The sequence below is a fragment of the Nannobrachium achirus genome (assembly GCF_963921795.1).
Source record: "Nannobrachium achirus genome assembly, chromosome: 7".
In the NCBI taxonomy this organism is placed as follows: Eukaryota; Metazoa; Chordata; class Actinopteri; order Myctophiformes; family Myctophidae; genus Nannobrachium; species Nannobrachium achirus.
The window spans coordinates 21,879,089-21,896,544 of record NC_137816.1 but is presented as its reverse complement, the minus strand read 5'-3'; the positions used below and the strand labels follow the sequence as shown (position 1 = coordinate 21,896,544).

Sequence of the window (17,456 nt, the reverse complement as noted above, 5' to 3'; positions counted from 1 at the left end):
TGATATGTCCTGAGAGTAGGGATGGGACGATACGCGATATTAACGTTTATCGGGATAAAAAACACTCACGATAATCGTATTGCGGAGATTTCATTTATCGTGATATCGTCCTCTGTCATGCACTGGGATCAATTCACCATTCCGATTGTGTGGATTCACATTATCACAGGTCTTCATGGGATTGACTTTCAAAATAGTCAACGCAAATCTGCCCTCCATCCCCTCACTCACATATCTGACCAAACATCTCCATAAAGTTAGCGACACCCACAGCCACAACACCAGAGGCAGCGCACACAATGATCTGATAACACAAACCCATAAGACAAATATGGGTAAATTCTCCTTCTACAACACTGCCACCCAGCAGGTGTGGAATTCCTTGACTACCTCCCTGGCATCCTTCAAAAGTTCAAAACTGCCCTGAAAACTCACCTTTCAGGAGGCCAGAGAAGGAGGTAGTTATCACTTCTCCCATAGACAGAAGTGAGCCCCCCCCTTTACCTTAGCCTGTATATATAGTGTTTTTATAACTGCGATATTATTGAATGTGCTTTTGCTTTTTGCTTGCTATTTATTATGTCCATGAATTAAATACTGAGGGCTTTCAACGTTAAAAAGAACGTCTTATTTGAGATGTTCCTTTTAGGCAGGGTGTTTAACTGTACTAGTACTGTACTACATTTCAATTGCATTGGCTATACTTGTACTGTTCTCCATTTTTGTCTAATAAAATAATCAATTCACGTTATCAATCATACTTCTCTGTAACTTTGTAAACCTTAAACTGCTGTTCTGCCTCTGGGCGACTGAATTTCCCCTTGGGATTATTAATAAAGGTATCTATCTATCACGGGTCTTCTGTGTAGACTGGTCTGGCCCCCCTAAGCACTGGGTGGTTATTTTGCAGAAACCAAAAAGTGGAAGAGCCAATCAGTGCCTGTGGTCAGGGCCCTGTGATTGACAGAGGCTGACTGGCTCGTCCACTTTTTGGTTTCTGCAGAACTTTCACCAAGTGCTTGGGGCCAGGCCGGTCTGTAGAGAAGACTAGGGGTCTTCAACAGGGGGTCCGGGACCCCTAGGGGTCCTCAGAGTTACAACAGGGGGTCCTCCAAATCTTTGAGTGATAGAAATATTTTATATTAACCACTTGAACCATAGTGTTCATATTCTGAGAACTTTAGCCAATAATAGCAGATCTACAAGCTCGATCTGCTATTTTCGGCAAAGAGGTTTGGTGTAGAGGGGGAAACGGAGCAGACTAAGTACAGAGTGAAAGGTCAAGTTTGTTAAGTATTGAAGCTTCAAGTGGTTATATATCTGAAAACAAATTGACATGAATCCAAAATACACTGATGATTGTGCTGTCAAACGATGAAACTATGGAATCTCTTTAAAGGTTGTGGTGGTCCCTACTTCATCTCTCTCTCAACTAAGGGGTCGTTGGCCTGAAAACGTTGAAGACCCCTGGAGTAGACACATGATAATGTGAATTCACACGAGTGACGCAACTGCGATGGTTTTCCAGGCGACAGTTTTGGACATATGAGGTTTCCACCCGACAGACACAATGAATATATACTGTACACTTCAAGCCAATACTCAATGGATTTAATGGACTTAAAGCCTATTACCTCCTGTCACTTCCAAATGTCTCAATATACTGTATCCATGGAATTATTGGTGTTAACTTGTCTGACAAACTTATTGACCGTTTCGCAGCTTTTGGGCTGGGCTGTCTGTGTTCCCCTTGGCATTGGTGACTTACTATGGCTATATAGGCATACACAAGTACACATAGGACGTATGCACGCACAACATACAACCACACACACACACACACACACACACACACACACACACACACACACACACACACACACACACACACACACACACACACACACACACACACACACACACACACACACACACACACACACACACACACACACACTCTGATGGGTGCCAAACAAACAGAAATGAAAATAATGACTTCCCCACAAGTAGTAGCCTTGAGTGGTTAATGAACCCCCAGGAGGCCTTGGGTCTATGTGTCTGAGGTGAGAGGGTCATTCCCATGTTTATTCAGCGTCAGCCTCAAGCAGCCACCAGCACCTATTGATCCAATGGATTATTCTGTGTCTCTGGTGACGAGGGGTGTGTGTGTGTGTGTGTGTGTGTGTGTGTGTGTGTGTGTGTGTGTGTGTGTGTGTGTGTGTGTGTGTGTGTGTGTGTGTGTGCATGACAGATGAAACCCCGGCGAGGTTTGGGTCACACTCAATGTAATCTCATTGGCTCTGATAGCCGATCTGGATGGCCACTTTACATGATCCACGTTGCGGGTTGCAGGGGGGGGGGGGGCTTGTTTGAGAATGCGCTGACACTGCTGACGATGCCTGGACACTAATGTGAGGTGCTAGGTAGGCCCTGTCAGACACACCGGCTTGTCAAGAGCTGTTTGGACAGACACTCCTAGTGACTGCCGCTTGTACACACACACGCGCATAGCATAGACACACACACACACACACACACACACACACACACACACACACACACACACACACACACACACACACACACAGGGGGGAAACACGCCCAGATCTTTGGCATAGCGAACAAACACATTGATGTAGACATGAATTCTATGCTGGATGGGTTATAAGGCCTAAAAAAAAAAACTTGGTTTCCGGTTGGCTGTCATTTTAGGGCTGAGTAGGTAGGGAATTTATTTTATTTTATTTGTATTTTTATTTTTTTTGTGGGCATGATGGGTAGCAAGGCATTTTATTTTATTTCCTCATGGGAAGGATGGGTAGGTAGTTTTTTCTTTCTTTTTTTAAAACATTTTTAATGTTTAATTTACAGTTTTAATGAATCATTTAAAACATAATTTTGTAATTGAATTTGAATGTTTAATTACAGTTTTAATGAATTATGAGAAATGAAATCATATTTCAATGTCTTCAGCGATACTCTTATTCTGAAGGTTGAGATTAAGAAGTCGACCACCGTCTGGAAGTATTATTGCATTACGAAAATGACCACCGCGGCTAGCGCAACATATCTTATTCTGAAAAGATCGGCTACCGGATGTGTTAGATTTTCCAGCTTAGATTTGACAAAATAACACAGCTCGGCGAGCGAGCGAAAGAGAGCTGAGCCATGAGCCCGCAGTCGCACCATAACCCAGAGACACGAGGGGGTCCGCAAGCACTGTTGCTGTTGCCGTACAGTCTTTCAGATGAATGCCACGCTGTCATAAATGTTTCGACTCCATCTCACGTCTCTCTGTGGCTGTGCAGGGCTCAGCTGTACTGGTGGATGGGCTGCTAATTTTGCTAGCATCGCTGTTGTTGTTGAGTGGCAACGTAGTTGTCCCCCGATTGTGTGTGCGCTTGTGTGTGTGTGTTTGGAGGAATACAAGAGCCGCTTCCCAATTCAGAGTGTGCGCCCTTCGTAGTGTAGCCCGTGTAGGGCTATGTGGTCGCACCAAATATATTTTTTGTAAGACGTTTTTGAACGACTCGGTCGGATTTTGACTTAATTTTTTTTTAAAAATTATTTTCACTCCAAATGCCAATAAAATCATCTGGGTCGCACGTATTTAATAGGGTCGGTCGCCAACCGGAAACCAACAATTTTTTTTGTTAGGCCTAAACTGGCAAAAGAACAATGATGGAGACATTAAAATAACCATCATGATATTAAGCAGTGATGTGTTTTACATTTTAAATGTTTTCATGATGTAGCATACTTCAGACTGATAGTTACAGTATCTACAATGTACAGAATTAATTTTATAATGTTACTATATCAGAAACAGATATCAAACTGAAAAGATGGGAAATTTCTATTTTAACAAATGACTTAAAGGGGAATACCACTCAATTTCAACATTGAACTATGTCATAAAAAAACACTTTATGCTATTTTATTAACCAGATTTTCGGTGGCGTTGTGTGCGCGGGTGTTCCCGCCCACGACCGGTGAACGTCTCTTCTTTCACGTGGAAAATAAAGAATACAACCGTGATGTGCCGTGTGTACGTTATGGTCCATAGAAAACAGGCCGTTTAAGGTAAATTATTATTCACTATTCAAAAATTCAAAAATAGGGGTGATGTAAAAAATTATCATCATTATTATTAGATCCCCAGCCCTTAACCTGTAAAGATTGACCGAGGGCCAAGGCTCCAAAAAGTTGACAGGTCTAGAGATTCAAAGTTTTGGGGTTTTTATTTTACCCAAAAACATCTTCCAACAGGTTCAGTGCAATAACAGTGAAGGCCTTAATTAACAAGATAAGACTTTACAAAATAAGGAAAATGAAAAACTACTTGACGGCTAAAGAAACTAAAATAAACAAACTAGGAATTTAAGAACTGTTTTAAACAGGCGACACGATTACTCAATGGTCCGGGCAGATCTCCCCTAGATGCTTACTTGCCCATGCCTCAAGTCCAACTAACTGAATAACTGCTTCCCCAGCCTCTATTTTATACTAGGCAAGACCATACCAAGAGAACAGTTCTTAATTTGCAAACCCCTTAACTCAAACTATGGCTAACAACGGCCCATGAGTTGGCTTACAATTACCCGGTTTTACTAAACCACATTCTAATGCAAAAATACTTGTCAGGCATCACCTTAAGAAAAGAAAACATAACAAGACAATATAAGAGCTCTTAAACATAGAACAAACACCCCTCTCCTCTACAGTACTTGGTACCTTCCCCCACTCTATCAAGAGGATCACCAGTACTGCAGAGAGAACAGGGGAGGTGACCCACACCCATAATTAACCACCCAATGATTCAATTAACCAATAGTTTAAAAGCATTGCAATGTCCATATTCCGGAATTCATTCATATATTACAAATGTACAAATATGAAACCCACAACACTCCCAACAGTCACTTCCAAGCTGGCCAGTGATGATTAATTAGAAGTAATTACTGTAGTTGTTTGTGTGTGCATGGTCTCTTCTAGTCTCTATAGGGCACGGGCTGCCCCGTGACACTGACAATGCAGGGAGGTGCTATTGATAGCTCTGAACTCAAAACTTTGTATGATGCGTAAAAGAAAATCTTCCACCAGAGTAACATTATGTCTTCGGTTTTTGGCTATACGTTTAGTCTTCATCACCTTTGACAGCTTCGAATATCCACCAAAATTGAAGCCCTCCGTCCTTTCCCTCCAGACAACACAGAAGATCATGCGTGAATGGCAAATGGCCCGATCTGGGCTTATGAGTCACTACGGCTCTCAGTCATGGCAAGCCGCTGCCAAGTCATAATGCCTACCATAAGGGCATCCCTGGCTTTTCCATTCTGATGTTTAGTAAGATCACAGATCCCTCTTAAACACATATGTGAGCCGCTGGCAGGCCCGCTCAGCCATGTGACCTGAGACAATGCGAGCCCGGGCCATAAAAGTTGATATCCTTCCAGATGCAAACCAAATGTAGACATCATGCACCTTTAAAATGTCTCAGACAGGCCTCAATAAAAAGACGGAGGGCCTAGAGGAGCTGAGGTAGAGAGGGAGACTTTGCACAGATTCTCACATTTATCAGCGGGAGGACTTGACATCTAGAGTACCAATCTATATGGACGCTGACAGGTCGTCATTTACTAACAAGGAGAAAGAGAGCGAGCCATCTCATAGACAGCTAAAACTTGGGGAGTGTTATTTTATCTGCAGGAAACACTACGTCTACGTCAGTGCTTTACAGTTAAGTGTCTGGGGTCTATAGACTGACCACGCTGTCAAGAACCATGATGATATATCAATGATATAAGAAACCCTGTTCGTTCAGAAATCCCTAACACACAACACACACAGATCACAGAACTACCAGAGTAGGAGCAAAGAGTAACAGTAGTCAAAAAATCACTCCTTCCAACATTGACATTTATAGGCCCGAGCCTTAGGTAAAAAGAGTGTCTTGGCCAGCCAAGCTGATCTGTAAACAACGCAGACCAAATATACGAGCCAAAGATCAAATAGCCGACACAAGGTAAAGACAAGCGGGGTGGGGGGGGAGAGCTGGGGAGCTCAGCAGCAGACTAATCAACTCAACTCCCCCCCGCCTTGAATGAGCACATATCCGATCAATGAAAGACCCGGGGCCTTGGGCCAGCACTATATTACACAGCAAAACTTCATATTCATTCATTGATTTTACTTTTCAGAATAGTATATCACTGAACTCCAATGGGAGCGGGGGGGGTGAAAAAAACAGAGGCCAGGCACTGAGGTCAACCCTCGCGCGTAGCTGGGATGTTTGCACAATATTGATGGCACACGCAGAAAGAAATGACTAAATATCCGGATCAATAGCTAGTTTCCCAGGCCGCGACAGGCCGCCCCCTCCGAATGGAAATATATAAGTACATCTTTATGGCTACAGGAGTAGGCCTCCTAATGAAGAGGGCTAAATGTGAAGCCTAAAGGTAAAGTCTTTGATTAGCCAAGGCCAAGGGGTGATTGGGAGAGGAGGGGGGTCTGATGATGGTGGGATGCCACGCATCCAATAGCCTGGAGGATGCTAATGCACACGCGGGAGGCCGTAAAGAGGCCAAGGATGTGACAAGTCACAAGCCCTGAGCAGAGCACTCTGTGCTACCTGACCTCTCCTATCCATTTGTAATGATAATGACCCTGGCTGCATCGCTCTCAATCATGTTCGAATAATGCAACGCCATGTATAATTTATAAAAATCATTCTTTTCTTTTTTTTTTGTCACACAAAGACTTTATCCCAAGGACAGTGTGGACTTGAGGCTACAAGTAAAAGAAAGTAACAATGTGTGTTGCTAATCAGCTGTATTTAATCCTTATAAATGTGTGTGTGCTACTGTTCAATCCTCGGCCAAGTCAAGTACACCTTCTCCTCTCAACGTGAGATCCAGGGACGAGCAGGGTTCCAGGGGGTGCCCAGAACCAAATGGACTATTACAGGCCTGTAACTCCAACAGGGTGTACATACAAATTGAACCAAATGGACTCATATGCATCCATTTGGTTATATTTGTACACTCCCAGAGCTGAATTAACACTCAAGATCTTATAGTGGGGTCTCTGGGATTAAAATGTACTAGTAAGATGCCTCAGGGCGACAATTCTTGGCCATCTGGCCAGTGAAGTATATCGGACCAGTTACCCGTATATGGAGACCCCTGCATGATAGTCAACAATGTTATGTCAAAACATTCCCATATATGGGCATTACCAAATATGGGCATTCCCAGACATGTCCTTTTGTTTCTGGGAATGCCCATACCACAGTATATGGGCATTCCCATATTTTATTTTATCTTTTATTAATAATAATATGTATCCATATACATACAATATATTTAATTCCCATACATGGAGATCCCTATCTGAACCAGCCACACAGATATGGGCCATGTCTTGGCCATCTGGCCAGTGATATACTGTATATTGATGACCTGCCTAAGCCGACGTCAGCAAGGGGAGAAGACGACAGCCAGCCCCATGGCCTCCCCTAAGTAACAAGAAATCTTGTGAAATAAAATGTCGTCAACCAATCATCAAGGATGATGATACACGAAAGAAGAAGACATCAGGGATCTTCATATATGGGCATAAAAGGGATTCTGGGGAATACCCATATGGACTTTTACATAGGTGATGTCACCTGTGATATCACCTGTGATGTCACAGTGACAAGGGAACCAACCCATAGACTGGTAAAATATGTACTGACTGACACAGAGACAAGCTGCGACATTTCTCATGGTATGCTGCGACCTTCGGTCGCAACAATTACAAAGATGTAGCAAATGGAGGTCCATAGCCTAATGCCGAATGTTCCCAACCTGGGGTCCTGGCCCCCTATTAGGGTAGCGGCCAAGATCACAGCCCGGGGGCGTGAGGCATTGTCAGTCCAACATTTTAAATGTTGGAACTTAGCTCATCTTCATCCTGTTGTCTGCAGTCTGCGCACGCAGCCATGAGTTCAGCAGGCATTTGAGGTCATCAATATGAATGTCACTGTGTCTATACAGTAATAACAATTGCAAAGCAACAGACAGAGGGCAGGTTAATATTAATATAGGCTATCTAATGATGACACACCCTAACAAGGATGCAACTGAGAGACAAGGCCATTATTTTGGCAGAAATGAACATCATACAAAATTGTGGACAATAGTGAAACTAAGAATATTTTCAATATCCTTATTATTATTATTATTTATTTAATATTTTATTTTTAACAAGACTTGACCATCCTCCCAAAAGTGCCATATTGTGTTTTCAGTGTGATATCAGTCCAATTTGCCATACAGAAAACATGTTTTCAAAAGGTTTGAAAAGTGAGCTAGTAGATGCTATTTTGCTATTTGTCATTCATATGAGAAGTACAGTATATAGGGCAACGTGTCTTAAATACACACGTGTGGTTCAGTGTAGGGTTCGAGTCCCGATCCCAACGGCATTTGCTGCATGTCACTCCCCATCTCCCTCTCTCTCTATTTCCTGTTAGCCTACTTTCAAATAAAGGCATAAAAGTTCCCCAAAAAACAGGGGGAAGGGGGACTCCAATGTAAAAAGGTTGGAAACCATAGCCTATTGCATATGAAATGAATGGTTCTTCAATCTTCGTCATAAAGTTGCAAATCACTGTACTGTACACTGACTGTCCTACAAAGCGATAGCAGTACTCAGAAGTTCCACCACTGTCCCAAGAAAAAAGCTGATGGAAAGATAAATGCTTAATTAGAATGTCTGTCTATAAATGATTGACTTTTAAAACAAAACAAAACAAAAAAAAAAAATATATATATATATATATATATATATATATATATATATATATACATACTGTATATTCTAAAAGGAATATTGTAAAATATTATTCCTTGTAGAATATAGCTCTAGAATCTAGATGAACGCTGCAGAGCCCTGGGTCTCTCCTCACTGATGCAGATACACTGACGCTGATCACACAACATAGCAGCCGCCTGCTCTTATTTACAGCACAGCTCAATTAGCACAGACAACAAACCATCCTCACAGTGGCTTCTTCCCCCTTCTCTCGGACACATAAAGTGGGAGGAACAGGATCGTTGCCTTCTCCTTAATTAAATGAAAGCTGTTGGGTTCATTTCCCCCCCATCTTTTAGTTACAGCAAAGACAGAAACAGCAACACATCGAGCCAGGGCAGACCCTGCTGCAAATGAAGACCTCCAGGACGCCATCATCCATGCCGTGGCCCTAAATCATTGGCTGGATAAGCGGCCTGTTGGGTCCCCACCGGCACCTCCCAGCGGTGTGGGGGCCAGAGCAAGGGGGCTACGGATCGACACCTCGCCCTGCGATAAGTAATTCTGTTGAGGATTAGCGGCATGATGGTCTGATCAATACTGGGTGCTCAGGCCATTAGGAATGCAGCGAGGAAATGGCCCCCTCTGGTAATAAAGCACGGGCGTCTGGGTTCTCCTTCATTTGCCGGCTCCATTAGTGTAATGGTATCATTATCAGATGTGGTGGGCTGTATTTTTCCGAAAAGCCCTGGGTTTTTCCAGCGTCTCGCGGACGGCAGGGGTCCGATGAAGCCGCGAGACCCCCCCCCCCCACTCCCTCGTTCTAACTCCGGCCCAGGTGTAAATCTATCTCTGTTGGGGAGCTTGTGCTGCTGCCCCTGCCTTTAGGTATTCCTACCCATGTTTTATGTCAACACCCCAACACTATTTCTCCATTATTGCCTCATTAATAGAGCGAGCGGTGTGTAGTGTAGGGTTAAGAGGGAGGAAAAAGATGGCCAGTGCAGCACAAAGCTGCTGAATGCGCTGAATCCGACACCCCCCCCCCCCCCCTTGCTAAAACACCAGGCCCGACATGACAGGACGCAGGCATTAGTCGCCATAAATCGTTACCTTTACACTAATTCTCCTAGCTAACATTTTGTGTGTGGGGGAGGTTGAGGGGGGGATTGATTAACCATGTCTGGCTGTGTGGCCACATAATCAGCTTTTACCTCGCTAGTTGTTAATTTAACAGAATTGCCATGGGAAACACAAACCATTTTAATGAGTGTTTAGGAATTAAATGCCCTAAACAGCTTGCGCTGGCTGCCACAACCAAGAGGAAACCAATGAGCCTGATCTGAGGGATGGGCCAGGCCAGTCTGAGAGTAGGACCTCCTCGCAACATCTGGTGACCCTGTGTGATCATTACTCAGCCCATAGCTCGCACTCACTCACTCATAAACACACACACACACACACACACACACACACACACACACACACACACACACACACACACACACACACACACACACACACACACACACACACGCGCGTGTGCACACACACACACACTTCCTGTGTCGACAGTACACTCTATACATGTCAACGCAGGACAGCCAGCTAGCGTGCATCAAAGACAGTGTTAGAACATTGGGGTTAGGGACAGAGGTCATTGCTGCTTTCACACTCTCTATGGCATGACAGGAAATTCATACTGAAACGACGACGATGATGATGAAGAGTAAGGAGTACAGGGTACAACACACAGGTTGGGTTGTTGAGTTGCTACGAAGGCACCATAGAAAGCACCGGTTATACCACTGTGCACTTGCATGTCTCCTGCTGTAATACAAATAATATAATAATAATAATCCGTCTGACGGATTTGTATCCAAAGACACAATAGAATCACCTGACAGTCAGATCTAGGTTCTATAGGGTTGGGATCCAGAACCGGAGGAACAGGATCAGGAACTGGAATCAGTTCCTTCACATTTGGAATGGTTTCCGGAAGTGGATTTATCACACTGTCAGTGGTTCTCAGTGCTGACGTCATTACGTGCGCGTCACGCGTCTCTGACGCATTCACGTTGCCTAGAGACGCATTCACGTCATTGTTCTGGGGTCCCACGGACGCATTGCCTCCATTGGAGTCCACGTTAAAATAATTTACCACGTCGCGAAAAAAATAAATATTTTAAAAAGTCCACAGACGCCACCATTGTTCATGGGTGAAGGCATGCTACTTTACCCTACGTTAACACAAATGAAATCCGCGTAGAAAGTCTTAAAACAGACGATAAAACTAACGACAGTCTGTGTTTTGAATCCACAACGCCATTTTGTGCGCCACTGCATGGTCACAGAATTCAATGGGTGCCTGAGTTTTAGCGTAGCACCGGGCCGCTCTCTGACCATAGTGGCACAGCGTGTTAGGTGATACACCAAAAAGGGTTCCCCCACAGAACGTGTAGCACGGTGCAGAAACGTGACGTCGCGTCTCTACACTGCAGCTCACTGCTCAGACAGCGACCCGCCTCCTTTCCCCTTCATTCAATAACAACTGGATATACAGTACACGCGCTATTGTTTATAGATGTGGTGGTGGACATTGGACAACGTGTTAGAAGCCACACAGGTCTTCATTGCGTCTTTACAACAATAGCGACGATTAACGTTGTGGTGAACATGGTCAAATAACCTTTATTGGCTCAACTACAACACGGAGGAAGCAAGCTAGCCTAGCATGTATGCTATCTGAGACAGTATGTATGTAGCCTAGGCTGCCTAACTGTTTGATTGATTATAGCGTTTTCGTGGCAGCGCCGTCCATTTGGTGGTCCGCCGGGGCAGCGGACCACCGCGGCCGCCTGTGCCTTGCCCTCCCGCATCCATAGAGGGGCGGCACGTCCCTCTAGGATCAACCGTTCAAAACAAAAGTAGCCGATCTACAAGCAACCCAATCCACTGTTTTTGACCCAGTCCACTGGTTCTCTGTACAGCAGAGCAAACACAAGCACGCCAGAGAGCATTTCCCCCATTCCATAGAAGCAGTAACAGTACAAACAGGAGACATCTCACTGAGAAGATCCATATATTATCGATGTATATAAAATAACAGGTGGCTGTTGATTATGAAGACTCGGTAAAAGCTTCTATCTGCGCCCCCAAGTGGTCAACATCCGATATTACCGGTTCGGTATAAAAAAAATCAAACCGTCACATGACTATTTGGAAGTATTAAAATTGTAAGATTTGGAATTGTGGTTCATTTCTTTCAGACACATTTCTACGTAACATGAACATAACCATATAATAACCAATTCAAGTTAAATGCTGCACTTTGTCAAAAATGACATGACGCGTTGAATTTTTGTGGGACCCATAAAATATCCCTGGGACTCATCCGAAAGACCCTTCGTGGGTCCCGGGGACTCATTACATTAAAAACCTATTAACATCACTGGGTTCTCATACTTTTATAATGTCAAGGACCACCATAAACAATTTACAATTATATGTATGCAATACTGTATGTATCGTATGACTGAATTTGTGTTTCTCAACAAATTATAATGAAAGACAAAATATAGATTTTTAAACATGGGAACCGTTAGGTTATCTGACCATTTAGAGGGAATCGTTAAGGAACCAGAATCAATCCAGGAGTTCTATATCATTTCACTGAAAAGCGAGAAGTGCAACTAGACTCTACCACTTGCCCAAAGGTCATGCCCACTTGCCCGAAAAGTAAATCGTCCATTATAAAATGATAGGTAAGATTTTAATTAACGCTCAATTTAACACATATTTCTTAACTTTCTGTGTCTGTGCAATAAAGAAAAGTCATACTGTACTCAATACTCCAAATCCAAATACCTACATAACTATCATTGAATATATTTATGGTTTCACACAGTTATTTTACATTTTTAAGTATAGCAACAGTAATAACAGCACATTATAGGTAAACAGTGTTATTATTTTACATTTCACAGACCAGAAGACAGAGCGCGCTGGCCACGTTCAGGTGTTTAGACAGATATCTAGTGTTGAATTTATAGACGGTTGCGTCCGCTCACAAATGAGCACTTGCCCGGTCGGGCAACCTGAAAGCAAACTCCACAAGCCTTAGTGTCAATCCCTGCACTTGTATGTCAATCTGGCAAGCCATCGTCAAAGAAAAGGTCCTTTTCACTTCTGCGGAGCATAGAAGTCTGTTCTCTAGAGACTACTTGTATGTTTGACTTATAGACTGTAACACCCAACACTAATGCAAATCTTAGCTAGCTCAAAAGCAGACCCATCACAATCACAGCTCATCTTTCACATTGTGCAGTATTGCAACAAACACACTTAAAGGGAGGACACAATAGTCATGTCCAACGTATTCGAGTTATTACTCATAACAATAAGAGCAAAGCACTAGCCCGCTAACAAGAGACTGGGATGTACTGCACGTCGCTCCTCTAATTTGTCTATTCTGTGGTTTTCCACCCATTTTGCCATTACAATCCCTCTTGTTTTGACTTTTATTTGTCAAAAAAAAGAAAGAGAAAGAAATAAAGAGGGGAAGCTGAGCCATTATAGGTCCATGCATGCAGCACACTGCCTGCCTGCCCCGAGAGAGAGAGAGAGAGACAGCTGGAATGAGTTCTCTCTCTGAGCTGCTCATCTGGTCACCATGGCTGCTTTCATAAACAGGAGGAACCACGTCCTACATAGTTTCACCGCTGTCTGACATGATCCAAACACATGTGGCACAGCAGACGGCAGGCCAAGGAAGAGAGAGGGACAGACAGACAGATGCACGCACAGCAAGACAGACAAACGGACAGACAGGAATACAGACAGAGACAGACAGACAGCAACAGATACAGCTATAGGATGTATTGACCATTCCTCCTTCCTTTCCTGCTCATTCACCACAAACTACAAACAGACGTACAGTTAGAGTACACTACAGTAATAGGCTAGTTCCTCAGCATCAGAAAATCCTGAGCGTAGTGCAGTAGACAGCAATCCACTAACAATCACACCATGCATCAATATCACACAAGGTGATCAATGATGAACTTGGCCCATCTTCATTTACAGAAACAAAAGGAAAGATCCTGTTGTCTGCAATCTGCGCACACAGCCATGAGTTCAGCAGGCATGTGAGGTTATCAATATATGAATGTCACTGTGTCTATAGACAGCAGGGGTTGACAGTTGACACTAAGGTCTCAGAGGCACTTGCCCGTCGGGCAAGCACAGGTCATGTTCTACTTGCCCAAAGGTCATGCCCACTTGCCCGAAAAGTAAATTGTCCATTATAAAATGATAGGTACGATTTTAATTACCGCTCAACTTAACAATTATTTATTTTCTTGATGGGGATGTGCGATAAAAAATGTCATACTGTACCTCATTACTTCCAAATCCAAATCCAAAATACCTACATAGCTACTGTATGATTGAGTATGTGTATGGTTTCATAATTGTTATTTTACATTGTAGTGTAGCAACAGTAAAAACAGCACATTATAGGTAAACTGATACAACAGATATCTTGTGTTGTGTTTATAGACAGTTGGGTTCCCTCTCAAATGTGCACTTGCCCGGTCGGGCAACCTGAAAGCAAACCTCACTTGCCCGAAGGTTTTATTTACCTGCCGGGGGCAGGAGGGCAAGCCTTAGTGTCAATGCCTGTACAGTAATAACAATTGCAAAGCAACAGACAGAGGGCAGGTTAATATTAATATAGGCTATCTAATGATGACACACGCTAACAAGGATGCAACTGCAAGGCCATTATTAGGGCAGAAATTAACATTATACAAAATTGTGGACAATACAGTGAAACTAAGAATATTTTTAATATCCTTTTTTCAATATTATTATTATTATAATTTTTTTAACAAGACTTGACCATCCTCCCAAGTCCCAAATGTGCCATATTATCCCCTTTATGACCCTTCCACTGTACTTATACACATTTTCATGTCTATCAGGCAGAAACTGCCAATCTATACTATAATTTTGCGAATGTCTGTCTGAGTGAGTGAGTGTCTGTCTGTATGAAACAGCGTTTCTCCTCGGTGGCTGGAGCAATTGATCTGAAATCGCATCACCATTAGCATATGAACACACCTGACATAACTGTGAAGCCCATTTGTCACTTTCACAAATCGTATGCTGTATAATAGCATTTGTATGGTGTATCTATATCTATTTAGCCTACAGTACCTTTTGTGACCACACATGTTAAGGGAGGGCGCTGTTGTTCAGGCCATGCACAATCACACACAAACCCACACACACACACACACACACACGGGGGGGAGGGGGGGGGGGGGAGGGGAGTGTGTGTGTGTGCAGGCGGGCAGGCGGGCGGGCGGGCGGGGGGGGTTCTGGCCCTGTTACAGATGTTGTCCAAAATCATGCAGATCGGTACACAGTATCTCTGTAGCCGTTAAATGGAACGGGTATTTCTTACATTGATGCTCCTACATATTAGCATGCAAGCACCAGTTAAAGTTACTTTCCATCCCTCATATACTGTGTGCACAGTGCACATCCCATAATCCACACACTGCACATCATTTCGGAGCTCATATCTTTGAACGGGTAAGGGCTAGTCTTAATTAAATAAACATTAAATTAATGCCCTACTTTATCATACTACAGTGTCACACAAAAGTATCAAAAGTAGCAGAACTACAAGCTCGAAACCTTGTATTCTAGCCTGACACTCAGCCTGAATTGACATTTCATTTCAACAATTTTTAAAAGGGGCGTGGCTAATGATTCTGGGTCTGGAACCAGGCTATTGTAGTTCTGCTACTTTGTCTGTTCTTTCATTTGAATCCTTAAAAGTAACAGTCTGGGACATGTGAGGTTTGCACCCGACAGAGACGATATAATATTAAAAAATGTACAGTATCTGTCATGTTGGTTAATCTGATATATTGCCCCATCTCTAAACAGATACTGAAGAGGCAACGATCAAGAACATCCTCATACAATAAAACTACAGCCCTGCTATAGTCTACTCTGTACAGACGGTATGTAGAGCAGCTGTAGGCTGCTGGCACACTGCCAGTTCTGAGGCTTTCCCTCTGCAAACTGACATCAACTTTATACTAACGAGTAGTTCCTAAGCTGTCCTCCTCCTGCCATCTACAGTAATAGTAGTAGACCTATATGCAATTTAACTCACTTGACTTTGTATGGCATTAGAATGCTTTTACAGCTTTTTTTATACGATTGTGATTTTTATATTGTTTATATAATAAAATGTATTAAATAAGCTGATAATAACTGATGTAGTAATTTCTCATAGTTAGCCTACATGCTCAACTATGTGTATCGTTTTGACATAATATGGGGCGGGGTCGAAAATTGGAGGGGGTTGTGTACTTTATAGCTTCAGTTTATTCATATGAAATCTAGCATTTTATTCCATGTTAATCCCCTTTAATATTGTAGTAGTAGGAGGTGAGGAAAAAAAGGTAAATACAGCAGTGGTTTTCAACCAGCGGTCCGTAAAATGTTTACACTAACTTAAGAGTTACAATATTGTTAAACACCTTAATTATTTAATTTACAATAAGTCTACACTCTTAAGAGCATGAAGAAGAATTGTTATGTTGATATGTGGACTGAAGCGAATCTGTTTACTTCAGTCCTATTATTAGATATCATATAAACGCAGCATGGAATTGTGGACGAAATCTTATTATATCCAACAGAGTTTTGGGGTCTGAGAGGCTGAATCTCTGGTGGTCCGTGGCTCAAACGTCCATTAGTCTAAATATAATAAATAATGGACCTACAATGAAAAGGGTTGAAAAACCACTGCTGTAGAGAATGAGGGGGAGAGAAAAAAGGAAAACACTATAAAGGAAACAAGAGACAACAGGGTGAGGTATGCGCTTTGCACCGTTCAGAATGTAAACAGCAACAGCACATTTGGAACATAAGCTATTCAGCGAGCGACACGGCTCATAATTTTGCCAGACGTAACGGAGAAAAAACGCCATCAATACCTTTCTTCTCTTCTCCACTGTCTCACTGTCACCCGATCTTTTCATGTTCCTGGAGTTATGTTTACACTGCCTCGCTCTCGTTGCAAGCGATGCTGGTTATTGTAGTTCACAAGCGGCTCTTGTCTCACGCCGTGGCTTTTATCCGACAAGAAACAACGAACAAAATGTATTTTCTGTCAACTCATAGACATTACATGTACACTTTTGGTGTAGAAATCGTCCACCCGCTTTACATTTTCAATTAAATCAACAAACGGGGGAGCAACGAGAACTACAACTCCCATAGAAACGGTGGGATGGAGGAGGAAAAACGCCACAGCGCGCTCTGTTTGTTGCGCAGCGCAGGTGCAGTAGATTTACAAACGACGTATGGAGCGTGGAACACATGGAGTTGGGTGTGCAGCTTTGTTGTTGTTTTTTTGGGAATCCTTTTCTTTTTTTCAACCTTTTTTTGCGTTCTCATAGACATAGAACATACACTGAGAGAAAAATAAACACCAACAATATTTAAAATAATACTAATAATTGTAATAATAAATAATAATTATTATAATTTAGTAGTGGTAGTAGTAGTAGTCATAGTAGTAGTAGTAATAGTGTTATTATTATTGTTGCTGTTGTTTTTGTTATTCC

The 17,456-nt window shown here is 42.7% G+C and overlaps 1 protein-coding gene across 1 annotated transcript in view; it reads right to left on the bottom strand.

The window, feature by feature from the left end:
• fto (FTO alpha-ketoglutarate dependent dioxygenase) overlaps positions 1-16,869 on the bottom strand; it is a gene marked incomplete at its 3' end in the record, with an annotated part of 101,708 nt that extends 84,839 nt beyond the window's left edge. The window contains exon 1 of the mRNA XM_080730117.1: positions 16,824-16,869. Coding sequence (XP_080586243.1) covers positions 16,824-16,868 — 45 coding nt within the window. The 5' untranslated portion in view covers position 16,869. The remainder of the gene's footprint in view (positions 1-16,823) is intronic.
• Positions 16,870-17,456: the final 587 nt, after the last annotated feature.